This window comes from Calidris pugnax, unplaced genomic scaffold (genome assembly GCF_001431845.1).
Source record: "Calidris pugnax isolate Ruff unplaced genomic scaffold, ASM143184v1 scaffold300, whole genome shotgun sequence".
NCBI classification, from domain to species: Eukaryota; Metazoa; Chordata; class Aves; order Charadriiformes; family Scolopacidae; genus Calidris; species Calidris pugnax.
This window is the reverse complement of record NW_015091014.1, coordinates 381,754-395,001: the sequence shown is the minus strand read 5'-3', so window position 1 is coordinate 395,001 and position 13,248 is coordinate 381,754. Positions and strand designations below refer to the sequence as shown.

Here is a 13,248-nt window from a genome sequence, read left to right as displayed (position 1 = left end):
GGGGGGGGGGGGTTGGGTGGGTGTTGAGAAGTACCTTCTCCTGGGCTCGGCTGAAGCGTTTCTGGACCTGCTTGGCGAAGAGCCCGGCTCCCCCTGTCTTGCCCTCGGCCATGGCTGCAGCTCGGCTCCCGCTGCGGTTTGACGTTCTCTGCGGAGGAAGTTCGAGGCGAAGCATCCGCTGGGTACCCCCCGCCACCCTTCACCACCCTCCACCCCCCCCCGGAAAAGCTCCCCCCACAAGCGCCCAGGGACAGGGGTGGGAGGATGAGCAGTGGGAGGATGGGGAAGGGGCGCTCACCTCCTCATTCCTCCACCAGCGTCTGGGTTTGGGGGTAAAATTTGGGTCTCGGTGCAATTTTGGGAGTTATTTTTGTCCCCGTATCGGGAGGGGTTGTGGCACGGTCAGCTCCTCCAGGGTCATGGAAATATAGACTAGTTTGGGTGGGAAGGGATCTTGAAGATTATCCAGTGCCACCCCCTGCCCTGGGCAGGGCCACCTCCCACCAGACCAGGTTGCTCCAAGCCCCCTCCAACCTGGCCTTGAACCCCTCCAGGGATGGGGCAGCCACAGCTTCTCTGGCCAACCTGGGCCTGTGTCTCACGACCCTCACACCAAAGAAGTTCTTCCCCAGATCCCACCTCAATCTCCCAATTTTTTGGTTGAAAACCCTTCCCCCTCGTCCTATGGCTCCACCCCCCAAACACCATCCCTGGAGGGATCTAAAAGCCGGTGCTGAGGGCCATGGGGCAGTGGTGGGTTGGGCAGTGGTGGGTTGATGGTTGGGCTTGATGATCTTCAGGGTCCCCTCCAACCCAGAGAAGTGGTGGAATCACCAGAGAATCACAGAATGGTTTGGGTTGGAAGGGACCTTAAAGCTCATCCAGTTCCATCCCTTCTGGTGGCTGGAACATCTTCAAGGAGACCAGGTTGCTCCAAGCCCCCTCCAACCTGGCCTTGAACCCCTCCAGGGATGGGGCAGCCACAGCTTCTCTGGGCAACCTGGGCCAGGCTCTCACCACCCTCAGAGCGGGGTGAGGTGGTACCCGCCACCGCATCCGACATCTCTTATCATTTTTGGTGGATCATTTTTGGAAGAGAAATAGTGGCAACAGTGGGGAAAAACCCTGATGGGATCGCCCCGAATCCCTCCGTGTCCCCCCTCTATCTCCAAGGGCTCTGTCGCTGCCACCGAGGGGATTTGCAGCATTTTCCCCTTTCCCATTATCCCAAGTAATTTCTGGTTGCCCCAAGAGTGCGGAGCCGGTTGCTTTTCCCCACGGCGCGAGGAAGAGGAGAGAGGTGGATGAGGGGATGCTCTGGAGTAATGGGAGAGGAAGAGGACCCTGAGGGGGTGGAGGAGAAAGCATCCGCTGACACCTTAGATTGAGGAATGAATTTTTATTGACTCTGGCGACGGGTTTTAAACCCCTGGGATGGAAACGTGGGGCAAGACGATGTCCATCACCTGAGCCGGGGAATGGGGTCTCCTCCTGCCACTGCTCAGTTCTGGGAGATCACCTGGAGGGAGAAGAAAGGCCACGGTGAAGCCCAGTGGGGATAGAGCATCGGTGCAATGAGTAGCGCCAGGTCTCAGCCCTCTCTCCCCTCTTCCCCCAGCCCCGCTGTCGCCCTTACGCTGGAAATCCAGGAGTTGTAGGCAGAGACACGGGTGAAGACGGTGGGTTTCTGCGCCACGTTGCAGCCCAGTCCGGAGACGAAGCTGGTGACGCCGTGGACCTGGTACTGCCCGTTCACCATGCAGTGGAGGGGGCCACCGGAATCACCCTGCAGGAGCCCAGGAACCCGGGTGAGATGGGAGGAACTGGGAGAGAACCCATGGGGGGGTGAGGGGGTGGGAAATGGGGTGCCAGGGCCCTACCTGGCAGCCGGAGCGCACGCCATCACCGCCGGCACAGATCATGGTGGTTCTGACGGTGGAGCCCCAGTAGGAGGAGCTGGAGCAGATCTGGTAGTCCACCACGGGGAGGTAGGCCTGCAGCAGGACGCTGGAGAGTTGCCCGTTGGCTGTGGGCAACCAAAAACCAGTTAGTGCCACCCTGGCAAAGACCCACAGCCACCACCGAGCCCCTTTTCCCGCATAAAAATTGCCCCCCACCCCCCCAAACCTTGGCACCGTCCCACCCAATGTTGTCCAACTCCAAGCGAAGCCCGGCAGGATGCCTCCTGGGACATCAAAGGGCTTAAAAATACCCTTCAGCTCCCCATCTTTCCCAAGTTTTCGGGGTGATTTAGGGCAGGGGCAGCACTCACTGCGGGTGAGCCCCCAGCCCGTGATGTAGCAGGGGTAGTTGTTGGGCAGGATGGTGCCAGCGTAGGGCAGGACGGCCAGCTGCACGTAGGAGTTGAGGTTGGCATAGCCACTCAGGCGGAGCAGGGCGATGTCATAGCTGGGGAGAGGAGGGAGAGGAGATTTTAAGGACCCCCCCTCGTCTTGTTCCCAGTGATGCTCCCCCCATAATCCCCACCCTGCGTTACCCCGCGGCGACATTGTTGCTGTTCCAGTAGGGGTGGATGATGATCTTGCTGACGCTGAAGATCTGCTCGCTGCCGTCGTTGGCGTTCAGGTTGTGTTCTCCGGCCACGACACGGAAGTTCATGTTACTGCCAGGGAGGTGAAAAAAACCCACAGGATCAGGCCCAAAATTACGATTATTTGAGGAGAGAGTCGATACAGAAGGGACCAGCGCAAGAAGACGACGCTCCCAAAGATGAGCAGAGATAACCCCTCGATGGAGGAGAAGCAAAGACCTTCAAGGACTTTTGTTCTCTGGGTTGGGGTGACTGAAACATCTCCTCAGAAAGGTTTTTGGGTGGAAAATGGCTTTTTACACGAGAGGAAGGAGGGGTCCCCACGCCCGCTCACCGGTCCACGCAATGGGCTGCCGTCATCACCCAGTTCCTCTGGATAAGGGACCCCCCGCAAGTGTGGTACCAGCCGCCATTGGAGTAATACTGGAGGGAGATCTGGGGAGGGGGGGAAAGGAGACATAAGGGTGGGGGGTCTCACCGCGTGCTCCCAGGGGGGTGAGACCCCCATGTGATTTACCCACCGACCCTGAGAAGGACCCACCTGGGAGGGCCAGGCGTGGGAACGCGCCTCGGACCCGCCGACCACCCGCTGGGTCGCATCCAGCTCCAGCTCCTGCTCGGAGCAGCGTCCTGCGGGAGAGAGGATGGGGAAAAAGAGGGGGGGGACACACAGAGTGAATCTCTAACTCACCCAGGGTGGGGGTCATCACCAGCCAAGGAGGCCGATGGCTCCCCGCAGGGGATGAGGACGCACCACAGAGGGCGAGGGCGGCGAGGAGCACCAGCTGCAGCATCATCTTGGACCACGGCGATGCGTCGTCTGAGGCCGGGACATGGCACCGCCAGTGGCTTTATAGGGGAGGGAGAAGGAGGGACGGGAAGAAAAGCAGGTGGCACGGCCTTGGTCCCTCTGCCAAAGCACACAGAGGCCCCCAAGGTCAGGGCTGAAAACCCTGGGTGCACCCCAAGTCTCCCTCGGCTTCGGGCAGGCAGCCCAAATCTCCCAGGAGGAGGATGCTCTGCTCCTGCATCCTCCTCTTCTGCACGTCTGTCATGAGTTTAGCCCGGTCTTGGGCCCTGGGGATGCCCACACAGCAGCTCCTGCAGCGTCTTTATGCACAGGATGAACTCTAGGGGTTTTATCCAACACGGGAACGGGGCCAGTGTTGCTCCTGGGATAGGGAAATCGGGGCAAACGCAGGGTAAAAAAAAATCCACCCCCCGGGACACACAGCACCGGAGCAGGGACTGGGTGAGACCTACACGGGGCATTTTCATGGACTCACGGAATTGTCAGAGTTGGGAGGGACCTTCTAGAGATCATCCAGTCCAACTCCCCGGCCAAAGCAGGGTTGCCCAGAGCACATCACTCAGGAGCATCCAGGAGGGGCTTGAAGATCTCCAGATTTGGGACTCCACACCCTCCCTGGGCAGCCTCTGCCAGGGCTCTGCCACCCTCACCCCAAAGAAGTTCTTCCTCAGATTTGAGTGGAACTTCCCATGGTCCAGCTTGTGCCCGTTGCCCCTCGTCCTGTCACTGGGAACCACTGGAAAGAGTCCGGCTCCATCCTCCTTCAACCCACCCTTTAGGTACTTGGAAGCATTAATAAGGTCTCCCCTCAGCCTTCTCTTCTCCAGGCTGAAGAGTCCCAGCTCTCCCAGCCTTTCCTCATCAGGGAGATGCTCCAATCCCTCCAGCATCTTTGTAGCCCTTTGCTGTCCCCTCTCCAGCAGTTCCCTGTCTCTCTGGAACTGGGGAGCCCAGAACTGGACGCAGTATATTCCAGTTGTGGCCTCCCCAGTGCAGAGCAGAGGGGCAGAATGACCTCCCTCCACCTCCTGGCCACACTCTGCCCCACGCAGCCCAGGACTCCATTGGCCTCTTGGCCACAAGGGCCCATTGCTGGCTCCTGGAGAGTTTCCCATCCACCAGGAGCCCCAGATCCATCTCCTCAGAACTTCTTCCCAGAAGATCCCCCCCAAACCTCTAGTGGTGCCTGGGATTCTTCCTCCCCAGGTGCAGGACCCTCCACTTGCCCTTGGTGAACCTCATGAGGTTCTTCTCTGCCCAGCTCTCCAGCCTGTCCAGGTCACCCTGGATGGTGGCCCAGCCCTCCGGGGTGTCAGCCAGTCCTCCCAGTTTGGTACCATCAGCCAACTTGCTGAGAATACACTCTGTCCCCTCATCCAGGTCATTGAGGAATATATGATTTTGAGGTTAAACGAAACACCAGCATGTTTTGTAAGAAAAACCTGATTTCTGGCCAAAACAGTTTTATCCCCCCCCCCTTTAAAAAGAAAATGGGGGTGAACTTGCAGTGGGGAAGGTTTTCTCTCCACTCATGGAGGAGTCACTGGAAATTTGGGATAGTGAGGATTATGGGTTCATCACCCAGTTAAAAAAAAAAAATACAGAAAGAAAAACCCCACCTGCTGCGTTTCTGCTCTTATCTCCAAGGAAAACATGAGATTTCATGGGTAAAATGGTCTCCAAATAATCACTTGATTTGTTTGATCAGTGCAGAAGGGAACAGGGTGAAGGACGGGGCAGCAAAGTCTCCGCCCCAGCATGGGGACAACCCACTGGAACCACCCCAAATTTGACACCTCATCGCAAAACCGGCTTTAAATCCCCTTTTGGGCTGGAAAAGGGAGGTTCCAGGTAAGAAGAGGGAGGGAAATTAAATGCGGGGAGGGGTGGGAGCTTGGAGGAAGGTGGAGACGGGGTGTCAGTAAAATAAATCATCTCTTTATTTGAGGTTGTGTATCCAAGGACAGGTTCTTCCACTCCCACCCCACTTCCAGGAGGGGTTTTCCCCCCCTCTATAAATGAAATGGCAACCCAAGTAGCAGCTACAGTAGTCGGGCTTGAAGAAAATCAGGGGAGGGGGGAGATCTCACCCCAGGGGGGGTGGTGAGACCCTCTCCGGGAGGACACCGCGGCACATCCAAGCCCTTTTCCGTCCGGGAAAAACCTTCCTCGGGGTGAGCACAAGTAGAATCGCCCCAAGGAATTGTCACCATCATCATCATCATAAAAAATAATCATCCAAATCCCCCCCGCCCACCAAAGTCAAACCTGACACCAAAGGCAGAGATATCGGCGATGCCCGGTGCTTGTTGGGGGGGTGAGGGACAGATCCTGGCAGCACTGGGGGGGCAGAGGGGGGGTTCCCTGACCCGCATGGGGCCACCATCACACGGCAATGATCACGCCATATGGCCAGTCACCATCCTCCTCCTCGCTGGCTGGAGATTGCCACCCGGTTTTCATGTCAGGGGTGGGGTGGGGGGTGGCACAGTCGTGGTTTTCAATGCCTGGTGTGGATTTCCAAGTCTGTGGTTGGAGCCGGGGAGGGAGAAGGAGGAGAGGCAGATGGGTACCACCCAGCATCCCTGGGCATCTCCAATGGGTACCACGGAGCATCCCCGAGCATCTCCACTGGGTACCATGGAGCATCCCTGGGTATCTTGACTGGGTACCACGGAGCATCCCTGGGCATCTCCACTGGGTACCACGGAGCATCCCCGGGCATCTCCGCTGCCACCACCACCACGTTCTGGGCTCCTTGGGGTACAGCCCGGGCTTCCTCGCTCCAAAGGCACGGGATTGAGTTCAAGGCAACCGTGAAAATGCAGCATATTTAAGGCTTCCGCTTCTTAAATTAAAAAAGAAAAAAAAAAACACAACAAAAAAGTGAAGTGTTTTTTTTTTTCCTTTTTGGATTCTGGTTTCCTGAGCGCGGTCGGGGCCTGGGGGTGGCTCGGGCGCTGCTCCCCGGTCTAGGTGAAGGACCAGAGCTGGTGGGAATCCATTGGGTCACAGGGAACCATCGCCGGGTGCTTCCCTCGCGCCGTCAAGCACATCCCAGAGGTCGGGTTTTTAATCAGCTGGTCCTGCCCCAAAAATAAAGACAAGGTGGGGAGAGAGGAAGAAAGGATGTGACGGAGGGAAAGAAACATCAGGATGGGGTAGGGGAGGGATGATGCCACCATCTCCTTGGGGTGGTTCCCTGGGTGGAGAAACATCTCCTCACCTGTGCCAGGTCCCACTCCTCACTGGCCGGTACCCGCCCGGGTTTCCCCCGGTACTGGCAGATTCCCAGTTCAACCGATCCCGATCCCACCCGCAGGCAGAGCTCCTTCCCGATGTTGTGCCGCAGCTCCCGTTGGCTCGTGTACTCAAAATACTGGGGGGGGGACAAGAGGAGAGAGGGGGCATCACGCTGCTGCACCCCAAGAACCACCCGGGGCTGGGACGAGGGGTCGCTGGGTGCCCACCTGGTTGCCCCCCATGCCGTGGCAGGGGTACATGATGAGAGGTTTCCCACCATGGTTGTTCTCCCCCACATCCAGGCAGCTCTTGGTGCCCTCGTTTTTTATCTGAAGGGGGGAAAAAACCAAAAAAAAAGGGGGTAGGAGGGGGGTAAATTGGGCTCTGAGGAACCTGGGAAAGGGAACCTGCCTCGCGTTTGGGTTTTTCTGGGGTGTTTGGTTATTGCTGTACAAACACGATGCCAAGGGTGCTGTGTCCGGGTCCCCTTGTCCTTTTCCAGGATGTGAGGAATGCCCCGGGGAGGAAGGGAACGAGAACGTGGTGGTTGTTTCAGGAAAACAAAAGGTGAATTTAAAAAAAACCCAGGGGTGCCAGCAGGTATTTTCCCCCTCCCTAAGTGGCCACATCCTTTGGGTGCTGCCACCTTGCCCGGGCCGAGGAAGGTCAGGCTCAAAAACCCAGTTTGGAAGAAAAAAAAAGGCTATTTTATTTTATTTATTTATTTTTTATGGCAGCTCCATCCTCAGGACTTGAAAAACCCAAATGGGGAGAGAGCGGGGAAGAACGGGCAGGACATAGAGCTCCAGGAGAGACGGAGCTGGAGCTCTACGTCCTGCCCGTCCTCCCCCGTTGGGTTTTTCACCCTGATTTCACCCAAATGCCACGTTCCCCCTCCTCTTCCCCACCCAGTACCTCGCCCCAAAACCAGCTCTGCCGGATTCCAGCTCTCTGGTTGTCAGGCAGAGCCCCAACCGGCCCCACCAGGTGGTGACGGATGCAGCTGTCCAAAAACTCTCCTCCTGGAGGGACCTTTGGCTGGTTTAACCCCTCCAAAAAAATCCTAAATCCAAGTTTTTTGGGGACTTCTAGCCAAAGAGTGAACCCCAAGTACTTACGGCTCCGTAAAAAGTGGGGGTCAGGTCAGGGACGAACATCTCCGGGTAGATGGTCTGGAGGTACCAGGTGAAGTTCTTGCAGTGGAGCTGCTCCCTCAGCTTGCGCCGGTCTGTAATGTCACCATACGTCTTCTATCGACAAAGTCACGTGAGAAAATTAAACTAACCTCCGAAGCCAGCAAAGAAAAAACCTTCCCCTTGGTCCCCCCCCCAAAAAATATCCCCCTCCTGAGCCACGGCTCAGAGCTGAGGGGTCCTCTTTCGGCTTCGGCATCGCCTGTCACCAGGACCGAGATGGGTGGTGGGGTCTTGTAGGACATCCCCCAGCCCGTGGAGATGTAGCCGCTCACCAAGAGGGCTGGGACATCTTGGCATCAACGTTTTGGTGTAAAAAACATTGTTAAAAATAAATAAAAAAAAATTAAAAAATATTAAAAATCCATGTTTTCTACTAGAAAACGTTATGGCCAAATAGAAAAAAAAATAGCTTTTTGGTTCCATCTTTCCACCTGCGTTTGCTTTCCCACCTCCAGGCTGAGCTCACCCCCTCCCTCAGGATCTGGAGGATCTCAGCAGGATCAGGTTCCCCCCCTCATCATGACAGCTGGGAGCCCCCCACCCCCAGTACCTCTCTGGCCATCTGGGCGGCTTGCTGGTTCCTCCGGTAGAAGATCTCCTTGTACTCATCCATCCAGACCTCGGCCAGGCGGACCTGGTTCCTGGAGATGACCTGGGTGCCCTTGGGGAAGGTGTGGGGGCTCTTGGAACGGAAGACGTGACCTACCACCGAGCAAGGGATGATCTCCACTTGGCCCCCGCACTGCCAGACCTATGGGGAGGCAACACCTGAGACGTGGGGGGATCCGACAACGAGAGACTTTGTGGGAGCAGAGAGAAGCTGAGAACTCAAAGGTGGTTCTGCAGAAGGTTCACCTTGGCCAAACCTCAGTGGAGTTTTCTCCTCCACCAGCCCCAGGGCTCTGATGGCACCTGGGCATCCTCTCCTGGGCACAAACCACCCCAGATCCCTCAAACCAAGCATCCCCCAACAGGGGGCATCCCAGAAGATGTCCTTTGAAGAAGACCCATCCTTACTCTGAAGGACATCTCCACGTTCTCGCCCCACCCCCAACAAGGGGCATCCCAGAAGATGCCCTTTGAAGAAGACCCATCCTTACCCTGAAGGACATCTCCACGTTCTCACCCCCCCAGATCTCCATCTGGTCATCGTAGGAGCCGATGTGCTTGAAGTAGGACCTGGAGATGGCAAAGAGGCCACCGGCGAAGGTGGGGGACCTACGGGGGAGGGAAAGGGGGCCAAAAATCAGGGTTAAAATAAAAATAGACAAGCAGAAGGCTGAGTTTTGGGGACATCTCGCCCCTCACGGTGGGTGGGAGCACTTTGCAGCTGTGTGTCCCCCCCATCTCCCTGCCCCATCCAGGTGTGGTGGCTACCAGGAGGGGCCAAAGGGCTACCAGGGGTGGGGGGGGGCGACGGTGGCAGCCGAGGGGCTCTTGGCTCAGAGCGAGAGGGGGATATTATTACCGAAAAACCTATCGCTGAAAAACGGTTGGGGAAGGGGAGGGGGTGGGGGAGAGATTAGAGGCTGGTGCCCCATTCACTCCCCCAGCTTCTCTAATCTTTTCCATCTGATCTTTAGAAGAGGCTGGAACAGAAACTTGCTTTTATTCAGGAAAAAAATTGAAAAAAAAGAAAAAGAAAAAAGAAAAAGAAGAAGAAGAAAAAAAAGGATTCTCTTGAGCCGGTTGCGTTCCTGCTGAGCGGAGATGAGACGCTGCCGGGAGCCAAACCGCCGGCTGGTGGTAAAAGGGACCTTTTATTAGGATGGGGACGTCTCCCGGGTGACCCCCACACAAAGGCAGCCCGGCTGCCGGCCAGGGGACGGGATGGGGACAGGGCCAGGCAGGGTGTCCGGTGTCCCCCGGTGGGAGCAGCCGGCTGGTCGCGGGGCACCGCCGGAGAGGTGCGGGGGGAAAAAGCGTTCTGGGTTTCTCTGCGGGGCAAAATAAGGGGTAAAACCAGGGGTTTTGGTGCAGTCTGATCCTCAGGTGACACCTTCTTGCTGATGTGAGGGGGGTGAGAACCTGGCCCAGGTTGCCCAGAGAAGCCTCGTCCTTGGAGGGGTTCAAGGCCAAGGTGGACGGGGCTTTGATCAACCTGGTCTGGTGGGAGGTGTCCCTGCAGGGGGGTTAGAACTTGATGACCTTTAAGGTCCCTTCCAACTCAAACCACTCTATAATTCCATGTGCCAGCACTGGTGCCCACCCCATGCCCGGGTAGGTGGGCATCCAAGAGCGAGAAGATGCAGGAGAGTGATTAAGCCCTCAACAAGAGACTTTGTAGGAGCAGAGAGAGGATGGGGACAACTCAAAGGTGGTTCTGCAGAAGGTTCACCCTGGCCAAACCCCAGAAGAGGTTTCTCCTCCACCAGCCCCATGGCTCTGAGGGTCCCTGGGCATCCTCTCCTAGGCACAAACCACCCCAGATCCCTCAAACCAAGCATCCCATGGGTAAAACTGCTGGGAAGGGACATCATCGCTCACGTGGAGGCACCAAAATCACGGAAAACCCCAGTTTGTTGGAAAAAGGAGCAAAAACAACTAGAGGAAGGGGTAGATTCCCAGCACAGGGCACCCAGCTCTGTACCACCCCTGGTTGTCCCCCCGCAAAATATGCTCAGCCCCTTCACTTCGCAACATTTGGGTCCAGAGAGGGTGTTCCCAGGGCTCGTCCAACCTTTGTTCCCACCACACCAGCTCCGAGAGCGGATAAAAATCCCTCCCAGCCACGACTTACTTGATGGGGAAGGTCTCATCCTTCCTCCGCTGCCTCTCCCGGGGGGGGACAATCTCCCAGCCAAAAGTCAGGCTCCAGTCGAAGTTGCCCCGGCTGTGCTGCTTCCCGTTCTGGATGGGCTTGGAGAACTCGAAGGTGTTGAGATCGATGGTGGCGATGTCGGGGCTCACCACGGCCGTGGGCTCTTCGGCGATGCGGGACAAGAGGGGCTCCAACCAGCCGTGGAAACACTCGCCTGGGGCACCAGGAAGGGTTTGGCCATGGAGTGGAGATGGCTTTAACCCCCCCTAAGAGCTCCCTGGGGACCTCCCCAGGAGGTGGTGGGTACTCACAATGGGCATCCAGGAAAGTGAGGACCTCCCCACTGGCCACGCTGGCCCCCAGCAGCCGTGCCGTGATCAGCCCTTTCCGTTCCTTCTGCCGCACCACGCGCACGATCTGGAGCTGCTCCACGTAACGATCCAGCTCGTCCTTCAGGTACTCTGAGGAGGAAGCGGGGGGAAAAAAGAGGAACTGGGTCCGTCAGAGAGGGCAGATGATGGTCCCTGTGGCCCACCAGCCCACCCTGCTGCCCACCATCCCACCCCACCTCATCCCAACCCAGGACCTGCTGCTCTGACCCCACACCCAGGTTGGGATCCAGGGACACGCAGAAACTCCCTTCCCCCAAATCCAAAAGCAGTTTTGGCTAAAAAAAGTGGGTTTTGCAAAAGAAATGGTCATCCCCCCAACATCTAACACCCCATCAAAGGGGGATTAGAGCAATGACAGGGTGAGAAAGTCTCGTCCCCTGCAGCTAAAGTGTCACCAGGACCGAGCTGTCACCGCGGGAAGGGACAGGGGACAAGGTGCCACCCTGAGAAATGGGGATTTCTCTTCTTCCTCAGCAGATGCAGCCAAACCAAAAGCTGGGAATGGCCAAGCCAGAGCTGGGGACCTGTCCCGAGAAGGGGACTCTAACCTCCCCAGTGTCCCAGCCCTGTCCCCACCGCAGCGGGACGGGCTCACGGGTGGTAACGCCCTGCGCCGCCCTGAGGTTCCTGCTCCTTGGGAGCCCCGTGGGTGGAAAAGGAACATTTATCTCTGGGGTGAGGACAAAGTCCACTCCCCTCCAGCACCCTGACACTGAACCTCATCGTTAATTTGCTCTGGGTGCAGCTAACGAGGGTGGCAGCCTGGCAGGCATGCCAGCTGGCGGGCGAGGTGTTGGCAGGACACTGGAGGAGCCCCTGGCTTTTCTGCAGGGCTGGGTTTAATGGTGGGAAGGGAAAAATCCCCCACGGGTGCTGCGGGGCGGGTGAGAAACAACGTGGAAGAGCTGTGGGATGTATCCCGGGAGACTCTGCACGAGCCGCTTCTCCTCCGAGGGGTTTGGGACCGCTGTTCCCGGGGAAGGGAGAGAGGCTCGGCATCTCCCTGCATCCCTCTGGCTCCTGCATCCCTCTGGCTCCTGCATCCCTGACACAGATCCTGCATCCCTCTATCGTCCCTCCATCTCCTCCACAGGTCCTTTATCCCACCTCTGATTCCCACATCCCTGCCATGGCTCCTGCATCCCTGACACAGGTCCCACATCCCTCTATGGTCCCTGCATCCCCTCTGTAGGTCCTGCATCCCTCCGCAGCTCCTGCATCCCTGCCACGGCTCCTGCATCCCCTCTGTAGGTCCTGCTCTCTCTGGCTCCTGCATCCCTGACACAGGCCCCAATCCCTCTATCGTCCCTCCATCCCCTCCATACGTCCTTCATCCCACCGTGGCTCCTGCATCCCTCTGATTCCCACATCCCTGCCACGGCTCCCACATCCCTGACACAGGTCCCACATCCCTCTATCGTCCCTCCATCCCCTCCATAGGTCCTTCATCCCACCGTGGCTCCTGCATCCCTCCGATTCCCGCATCCCTGCCACAGCTCCTGGCATCCCTGACACAGGTCCTACATCCTTCTATCACGTGAGGAGGGGGGGGCAATGCTTTAATCTGGCAGCCCACGGCCGGCGGGCAGGCGAGGAAATCTCTTGAGTTTCTGCTGTTTCCTTCACACCCCCCAAACCCCCCTGCATCCCCTCTGTAGGTCCTGCATCCCACCATGGCTCCTGCATCCCTCTGATTCCCACATCCCTGGCACAGCTCCTGCATCCCTCTGCCTCCTGCATCCTCTCCATAGGCCCTGCATTCCTCTGATTCCCACATCCCTGCCACAGCTCCCTGCATCCCTCACACAGGTCCCACATCCCTCTGTCACCCCTCCATCCCCTTCTGTAGGTCCTTCATCCCACCATGGGTTCTGCATCCCCTCTGTAGGTCCTTCATCCCACCACAGCTCCTGCATCCCCTCTGTAGGTCCTTCATCCCACCACAGCTCCTGCATCCTTCTGATTCCCACATTCCCGCCACAGCTCCTGCATCCTTCCACCTCCCGCATCCCTGCCATGGCTCCCTGCATCCCTACAGCCCCTACAACCCCTCCCCCCCCATGGCCCCCACTAAACCTTGCATTGTTTTCTCAACCAAAAAAAAAAAAAAAAAATCCTCAAAAGGATAAAAATTAGGGAAAAAAGAAATAAAATAAACAGGTGTATTTTTTCAGCCTTCCCTCCCTTCGATCCCCTGTCACACTCGGTGATGTCCCGCTCCCCATCTGCTGTAATTTCTGCTGTAATTTCTCCTTAAACTTATAATTTCACCTAAACCACCCCCCCCCCGGGGG

The 13,248-nt window shown here is 57.4% G+C and overlaps 3 protein-coding genes across 4 annotated transcripts in view; all 3 read right to left on the bottom strand.

Annotated features, from left to right (window-relative positions):
- BIN2 (bridging integrator 2) overlaps positions 1 to 148 on the bottom strand; it is a 5,399-nt gene extending 5,251 nt beyond the window's left edge. The window contains exon 1 of the mRNA XM_014955684.1: positions 35 to 148. Coding sequence (XP_014811170.1) covers positions 35 to 112 — 78 coding nt within the window. The 5' untranslated portion in view covers positions 113 to 148. The remainder of the gene's footprint in view (positions 1 to 34) is intronic.
- A 1,258-nt stretch (positions 149 to 1,406) lies between these two features.
- Positions 1,407 to 3,415, bottom strand: CELA1 (chymotrypsin like elastase family member 1). Its single transcript, XM_014955697.1, has 8 exons — positions 3,306 to 3,415; positions 3,093 to 3,181; positions 2,886 to 2,986; positions 2,498 to 2,623; positions 2,273 to 2,409; positions 1,881 to 2,026; positions 1,637 to 1,786; positions 1,407 to 1,519 (listed from the first exon to the last, which is right to left on the bottom strand). The coding sequence occupies exons 1-8, from the start codon at positions 3,346 to 3,348 to the stop codon at positions 1,502 to 1,504; spliced, it is 810 nt and encodes a 269-aa protein (XP_014811183.1). The 5' UTR covers positions 3,349 to 3,415; the 3' UTR covers positions 1,407 to 1,501.
- A 1,883-nt stretch (positions 3,416 to 5,298) lies between these two features.
- The window catches only part of GALNT6 (polypeptide N-acetylgalactosaminyltransferase 6), a 22,102-nt gene continuing 14,152 nt past the window's right edge, over positions 5,299 to 13,248 (bottom strand). For both annotated transcript variants that reach the window (XM_014955672.1, XM_014955671.1), the window contains exons 4-11: positions 10,874 to 11,023; positions 10,542 to 10,776; positions 8,902 to 9,019; positions 8,352 to 8,552; positions 7,724 to 7,855; positions 6,833 to 6,934; positions 6,589 to 6,741; positions 5,299 to 6,448 (exon numbers count right to left, since the gene is read on the bottom strand). In XM_014955672.1, coding sequence (XP_014811158.1) covers positions 6,335 to 6,448; positions 6,589 to 6,741; positions 6,833 to 6,934; positions 7,724 to 7,855; positions 8,352 to 8,552; positions 8,902 to 9,019; positions 10,542 to 10,776; positions 10,874 to 11,023 — 1,205 coding nt within the window. In that variant the 3' untranslated portion in view covers positions 5,299 to 6,334. The remainder of the gene's footprint in view (positions 6,449 to 6,588; positions 6,742 to 6,832; positions 6,935 to 7,723; positions 7,856 to 8,351; positions 8,553 to 8,901; positions 9,020 to 10,541; positions 10,777 to 10,873; positions 11,024 to 13,248) is intronic.

Bases quoted from the DNA above. Each gene is read 5' to 3' on its own strand.
- CELA1 (XM_014955697.1), bottom strand. From the start codon at position 3,348: ATGATGCTGCAGCTGGTGCTCCTCGCCGCCCTCGCCCTCTGTG. The intron at 2,027-2,272 runs GTGAGTGCTGCC...GGTTGCCCACAG, and splicing joins GGGCTGGGGGCTCACCCGCA to CCAACGGGCAACTCTCCAGC. The intron at 1,787-1,880 runs GTAGGGCCCTGG...GGGCTCCTGCAG, and splicing joins GCGTGCGCTCCGGCTGCCAG to GGTGATTCCGGTGGCCCCCT.